The sequence below is a fragment of the Syzygium oleosum genome, unplaced genomic scaffold (genome assembly GCF_021117445.2).
Source record: "Syzygium oleosum isolate NSW1041296 unplaced genomic scaffold, Sole_v2.1 Sole_v2.15, whole genome shotgun sequence".
Lineage (NCBI taxonomy): Eukaryota > Viridiplantae > Streptophyta > Magnoliopsida > Myrtales > Myrtaceae > Syzygium > Syzygium oleosum.
This window is the reverse complement of record NW_026607499.1, coordinates 6379480-6386214: the sequence shown is the minus strand read 5'-3', so window position 1 is coordinate 6386214 and position 6735 is coordinate 6379480. Positions and strand designations below refer to the sequence as shown.

The 6735-nt window shown below is 44.7% G+C and overlaps 1 protein-coding gene across 1 annotated transcript; it reads right to left on the bottom strand.

Annotated features, from left to right (window-relative positions):
• Positions 1–1268: 1268 nt before the first annotated feature.
• On the bottom strand, positions 1269–5794 carry LOC115675645 (uncharacterized). The gene is made up of 3 exons (XM_030598392.2): positions 5518–5794; positions 5201–5356; positions 1269–4585 (listed from the first exon to the last, which is right to left on the bottom strand). Exon 3 carries the CDS (start codon positions 4516–4518, stop codon positions 1528–1530), a length of 2991 nt encoding a protein of 996 aa, XP_030454252.1. The 5' UTR covers positions 4519–4585; positions 5201–5356; positions 5518–5794; the 3' UTR covers positions 1269–1527.
• Positions 5795–6735: the final 941 nt, after the last annotated feature.

The following is a 6735-nucleotide window of genomic DNA, read 5'->3' as shown; positions in this document are numbered from 1 at the left end:
CTCTTTTTTGCCTTTTCTTTCCTTCTTTGCCTCTCTTTCTCTCAGTGTTGCTCGAATTCAGATTGGAATTGAGGACATCGTGCTGGAATATTTTGAACTGGAGATGTGAGATCCCACCCTATTCATTCCGGCCGGCACGACATCGGAAGGCGGGCAGAAGCTACGCTTCTTTTTGGTTCGGTCATTGTCGGTGGATGCTGAAGCTGAAACTCTGAGAATGTCTCATGAACTATGAACAACAACAGCAAGAAACGATAATATTAGCCTAAAGCTTCCTTCATGTAATTTCCTTGGGTTCTTTCCCGCTCTCTTTTGACCCTCTCACGCATTACATTCTGCAATGGGAAGTATATAAAGGTCATCGGTTCACCGTTCCAAATCGCAGAATTCTAACAAAATTAGTTCCTCATTAGTGAATTTCGATGCATGACGGTAACTTTTGGAATGGGTTTGCAAATTGATGTCGGTAACTCTCATTATTGCGCTGTAATCTTTGAATGTGGTTTTCTTGCCAAAGATTTGCAGAATCTGTCCTTTGACATAACAGGTAGTTACGCCAAATTTTCGGCCCAAATGCTCATCTGTAATTCTAGAACTTCTCGAACATGATGATGATAAATAGTTCTTCTACCGGCAAGTTTTAACAGAATAATCATGAACACGTTCTGCAACAGATCAAATCGATCTTATGCAGGATCAAAGAGGAGAGAAGACTAATCATATAGTTCAGGGTTGGGGATCCGGTTGGAGCTACAGCTTCAAGATGACAACTCAGCAATGCTCGAGTTCTTGTTCAATGTAGGTTCCAAAAACTATTGAAGGGTTATCTACCTTCTTGAACACTAAGAAATTTCTGCAAATAAAAGAAATTGCAAAAATGAAACTCGCCAAGAAAAAAGTTAACCCCGTAGTGCATGCACCAAGAAACACACTAGAATTCCCCTAAATTTCTATTGTTGTCTTCAACACCTCTCTGTCAGAAACTGAAGCTTCACATCTGCATATAATCAGCTATCACTGATTTATAAAAGCTTACGACCGATTCAACAAGGCAAAACGAAGAATGCACATAATTACTTTGCAATCTCCATTGAGACTCCAACAAGCTTTAGCCATACAGGAAGAAATATATGCATACATAGCAGCTATTTAGGCAAGTCGATAGCTGATTAAAAAAAATTTGACGCTGATGTAAGTGCTTCAATCTGGTTCTACTAGGAAATAAAATAAAACATTTTGCTTTGCACAGACAAATTTCTCAGAGCAGATACCAAGAAAAACGATTTGAAGCTTAGTATAAGACTTTAACAACAATTTTCTATGTCAAAAGCTATACAACCTCCTCTCAAACTGAGGCCAGTGAATCTTAAGACGAAAAGGCTGGTCAAATCAGAGAACTTGTCAGTCATCTTATGAATAACAAGATAACGGTATACAAACTTATCAGGGGAATTTCAAAGCGGGTTTATTAAATACTCTTCTATGAATCTAATCTGACTTTTCTTTGCTTGCCTGAAAAGTAAAAATCTATGGAGAAGAATTGATTTGCATAGTCGCAAGAAACCTGGTGATTTTGCTCAGAGTTTCGCGAGCTGATACAGTTGTCGGATGATCTTCACCATAGATGGAAGTCCTGACAAAAATAGCCTTCCTTATCAGGTCGTCAGCTATGTCGAAATGTCCCCCTCTCAGCATTAGCTTGGCTCTGGTTTCTAGCACCGTCGCTCTTAATAAAGCAAGCTCCTGCCAAAGGCAAGGGTTGAGCTGAGCATTAGTCTGGACAGGTCTCCAGCAAAGTGATTTGTCCAACCACTTATCGACTGGAGTAACAAATGTTTGGTCCGCTGCTTCGAGAGCATCGGTGCAGAGGCGCAGCAGTTCTATGGCGGCACTACAGCGCGAAAATGTGATGAATGTCCGCACCGCAAGAGGAAGAGCCACTTCTTTGACAAAATATAACAACTCAGACACCTTGAGTTCCACAACTACGGGATCAGTACCAAATCCCAAGAGCAAGAAACACGCTGCCCATAAATGTTCCGAGTAATCATACACAAAACCACGACTGATTATAGCCTGAACCACGGGCTGCGGAATTCCTACAACTCCTCTCTTACGTGCATAAAGCTTGATAAGCTCATTAAAATGGACGCAGTCTTGTCGGATGCTAGTTCTCGCAATGTTAAACCTCAACAGCATCGATGCGGCTTCTGCCTCCGATCTCTTTATGTACGATGAAGTGCAGCAACAAGTCAAGGAGCACAATATTTTTTTGAACCGCCGAGTACCTTGATGCTTTTCAGGTATCTTATGAGCTGCTAGGGCTAATAAGGAAATTGGGATTGGAGCTGGGGCAAACCAACCACTTGCCTGAACCATTTTGGTAGCGAGGCTCCTTGGTCCGTCCGCATGGTCAAATATCGAGAAGCATACTTCAAGGAGTTGCAAGATGAAAGTGTTCCGCCTCAACAAAGTTCGTTCCTTTCCACTCCATGACAAGTCTCTCAAGGGCATTCTGTTGATGGTGTCCAAGAGCCTGCTAGGGTTTATAGGGAGCTCTGACAAAATAGATCCCACTATAGCAAGACCCAAGGTCAATCGTCCCACTTTCTCCTCGATCACTCTGAGGGCATCAATTTCAGTGAGTGAATGATCTTTGGCACCTCCCTGCATTAATTGCAGTGCCTCGACACCTGATAAGAAAGAGAGTTTCAGAGGTTCCAAATTCATGACCCGAGGAAGGCGCGTCGAGATAATTATGTGAGTTTCTCCTCCAAATCGAGGAAGTAGATCCATTACAAGCTTATGATCCCACCAATCCTTTTCATTTTCTAAGTTATCAATCACAATTAGAAATGGTATATTCCTCATGAGTTCTCTCCGAATCGTAGATACGGCGGAATCTTCATGCTCTTCAAAGCTTTTGATCCTGCTTTTCTCCAGAGTATTTTCAATCCCAACATCAACTTCTAGATACGACCACAGGTTCAAATAATTCTGCCTGATATACCTGCTCTCCCCTCCAATCCACAAGACCATCTTGTACCTCTGATGGTATCTATAAGCAAATTCCAGAAGGAGCTCCGTTTTGCCGATGCCCGAGTCACCTGAAACACAAGCAATCCCCTTCCCGTACAAAATCTTCGTAGATCTTTTTCTTTTCACATACCTTCCACCTGGTTTTTGCCTTGGTTGGTACTGTTTTGGGCGAAAGTTTGAGCCGGACATCTCGATTTCCTTTTCCGACTCCTTCCACACGACTGGTTCTTTTCCCTTCCAGCTGGCTTCATCTAGCTGATGCTCCTTCCTTCTTTCCTCCAGAAGGTTGCTCTTCTTCCAACCAATCGTCAGATTTTTTCGCCTAGGTCTAGCCTTGAGGTCAAAATAATCCCTTTCGGAATCGCCACTTATGTCTCCGAAAAGAATGAATTCAAGCTCAGACAATTCCTTGTTCCTACCAATGAAATTCTCATTTCGAGGAAATGGGAACTCCTCTTTGTCCGCCTTCTCTTTCCACTTAGCCAATCGCTCCGCAACGCTTCTCCTTCCTAACTTCATAGCCAGTAAAGTAACGGCCCTTATGATGCAATCTCTCCAGCTACCATCCTGACATTCCAGCTTCCACTCATGAACCCTTGCAAGGCCACCGACAGCTTCTTTCCACTCCTTCTCTACACCTCCATAGAGAACCCATAGCTCTCCTCCATGCTTCTCCCACAATTCTCCCCTCTTCTCGACGATATCCCTGACAAGGCAATCACCTGGACTCAAATCAAAAAATACTGGGACCAGATTCTTCTTGCTCGAGAAAAATCGCAGCTCCTCTATGGTATAAGGGTTCCTAAAGGATTTCCTGGTTAAGATCACGACACCAAAAGTCGACACATCCATGGCCCGCTCGACAATGCCATGCTTGCGAGAGTTCCTACATCGAGATCTATCAGATATAAAGCAGCTAATTCCTTGACACTCTAACTCGGCAAAGAGCCAATTGGCAAATCTGAGCAATGACGGCTTGCGACCATGCAGACCTATGAAGACATCACAGCTCCGCAATCTGTTAGTGGAGAGAGAGACTGAAGTTGGAGTTAATGGAGTTCCATGGCTTCTCCCATGCCTACTCTGCTTCTCTCGCTGCCCAGAGTAGACTATGTCATTGGCATTGCTGAAGATGGATACAGCGCTGTTTGACAAACCGGTCGAACTAGATACATGGTCAAACTTATGGGAGTCGCCAGAAATACCAGCAGTGGGCGTTTGTGATGTGTTGGACAGAATAAATCGGACATTTGCATCAAGAGCTTCGGGGTCCGAAATTCCTGTGCTAGAAGTTCGGTGTTTTAATCTGCCACCCAGAACATCCGATCCTATAGAGCCGGATCTCTGACATGTCGAAGAACTAGGAGAGAAAAAGGGCGACTGGTTTGCCGAGAAGAATGTCGAAGACGATGAAGACATAGTCCTCGAAGTAGCGATTGGTAACGACCCGAACCTGGAACTATCTTCTCGAAAATCCATATCTTTGCAGTGTCCATTCTCAACACGCGTCAAGCCCCATTAGACCACATTAATTATGAGAATCATCCTGAAATAGGCACAACCCAAAATTAGGTAAGGTAACTTTGCGATTTCCGTCAGTTTTCCTGGACACATAAATGAAGCGAATATATAGAAACAATAAATCCGGGAAAGCGGAACAAAGTAAATTCCGTCGACGTGTCGTTATTGTCGAAAATAGAAAAGTTCCATCGACAATCTAACAAGCCTTATCCAGTATGACAACTGAAACTAACTGCCTTTCAGCATCTCAACAAGCAAAAAAGTTTCAAAAATCAAACATGATATCAACAGAATACTACAAGATAAACAGTAGCCAGATGAGTGTGTTCTATATGCTCCCACTGGCACAGACATGAGAACAGGACATGATGGGTACACGTCAAGGTTTTTGTCCCTACTACTGGCAACAGATGCACAAAAATCAACAACAACATGAGATCGCAGACCTGAAAGAACACAAAAAGAGCACGGCATTCTACAAGTACAGTCTTCTCATTGGAAAAACCACAGCACAGCTTCAACTGAGCTTATCCAGGACGCGAAACCAAATTCAAAAACAAAGAAAGAAAGAACTTGGCTGAAGAATTCATCAGAAACAATAAAACAGAACCGGCAACGAAATTCAGATCTGGAAACTCACTGAGCTCGAAATCGCCGATCATGGCATTGGGCGGCGGATTCAAATTCAACGCGAAAACGGTCTCCAATCCAAATTAATCCCCACCTTTCTGACGTAAAATCCAAGCAACCCCAGAATCTCACTTCACTCTTTCACGCGGTCAATCCCAACTCAAACCTGCAGAGAGACACAGACACAAACACCGGCTCGCATCAACGACATTACAGACGACCCACCAGGAAAAGAAAACGGCCCGGAATCGAGACGGTCAAAATTCAATCGGGGCAGAGAGCGACGGGGTCAATGCGAAAGCGAGGGGAGCAATCCGAGCTTCGTACCGCGTAAAGACGGAATCTTTCGGACAACCCAAGTTCCAGATTCGCGCGCGCGAGAGAGAGAGAGAGAAGGGAAGGACAGTGGAGCAGCAGCAGCAGTAGATGCGGAGGAAGATTTTCGGGTCGAAAAACGGGAATGAACGAACGGGGACGCGAGGGGGAGGCCCAAAATACGGCAAAAAACGCAAACTTCAGCGCGAAGGGGTGGCGAAATCACAAATCTTTCGACACAGAGAGAGAGAGAGAGAGAGAGACAGAGACAGACAGAGAGACAGCCCAAGAAGAGAAGCGAAGAAAAAAAGGGGAAAAAAGAAGAGAGAGTGGGGCGGGGGTGGTAAAAGGAACCACTGCCGCCTTCAATGTCTCTTAACACTGCCGCTGGTGGAGAAGTGGGAAGCCGTTTTTCGCTCTCTAAAAGTCGCTTTCTCTCTCCAGAAAGGAAAGAAAACCCAAAAAAGAAGAAGAAGAAGACTATATTTTTTTCTGCCGCTGCTGCGGATGATGCTGATGTAATTCCTGGTTTTTTCTTTCTTTCGTTTTTGGGGAGCGGGAGGAAGGAAAGAGGGGAACACCGTTAGAAGTGGCGTGGGCCCCCCCCCCCCCCCACCCTGACCCCAAGGAGACGGATCTGACGAGATGGTGATGGCCATACAATGTCGTAGGGTCCCAATCCGATCCTTAGGCTTTGTTCGTTTCTCGAAAAAATATTTTTCCGGAAAATATTTTTCGCGTTTTCCGGTCTTCCCCACCCCTAAATTTTTCATTATTTTGAGGAAAATGATTTCCTCTTTTCACAAAAATGAAATTATTTTTCCCCAAAGTGAAGGCAAAATTACCCATGAGAGGGAAAAAAATTTTCATGAGAGAGGAAGTGGATCGCTGCTCACCGCCGCCGGCCGGCCGGCTAGCCGGCCGCCGCGACGGCCGCGCCGTGGCCGCTCGGCCGCTGCGCCGCCGCTAATCGCCGCCATGGTTCTGCGGTCGCCACCGCCGACCGCCGCCGGTTGCCGGTAGCCGAACACCAAAAAATATTTTCCGAAACTTTTTCAAATTTTAGCCGAACACAAGAAAATTGTGTTCCAGGAAAACATTTTTCAGGAAAATGACTTCCGGGAAAATATTTTCCAAAAGGAGAATATTTTCCGGCAAACGAACGGAGCCTTAGATTTTCCCCGTTTTGCTTTTCTTCTTTTCTTGGTTTTTTTTAATCCGCAGCTCCTG

Bases quoted from the DNA above. Each gene is read 5' to 3' on its own strand.
- LOC115675645 (XM_030598392.2), bottom strand. From the start codon at position 4,518: ATGGATTTTCGAGAAGATAGTTCCAGGTTCGGGTCGTTACCAATCGCT.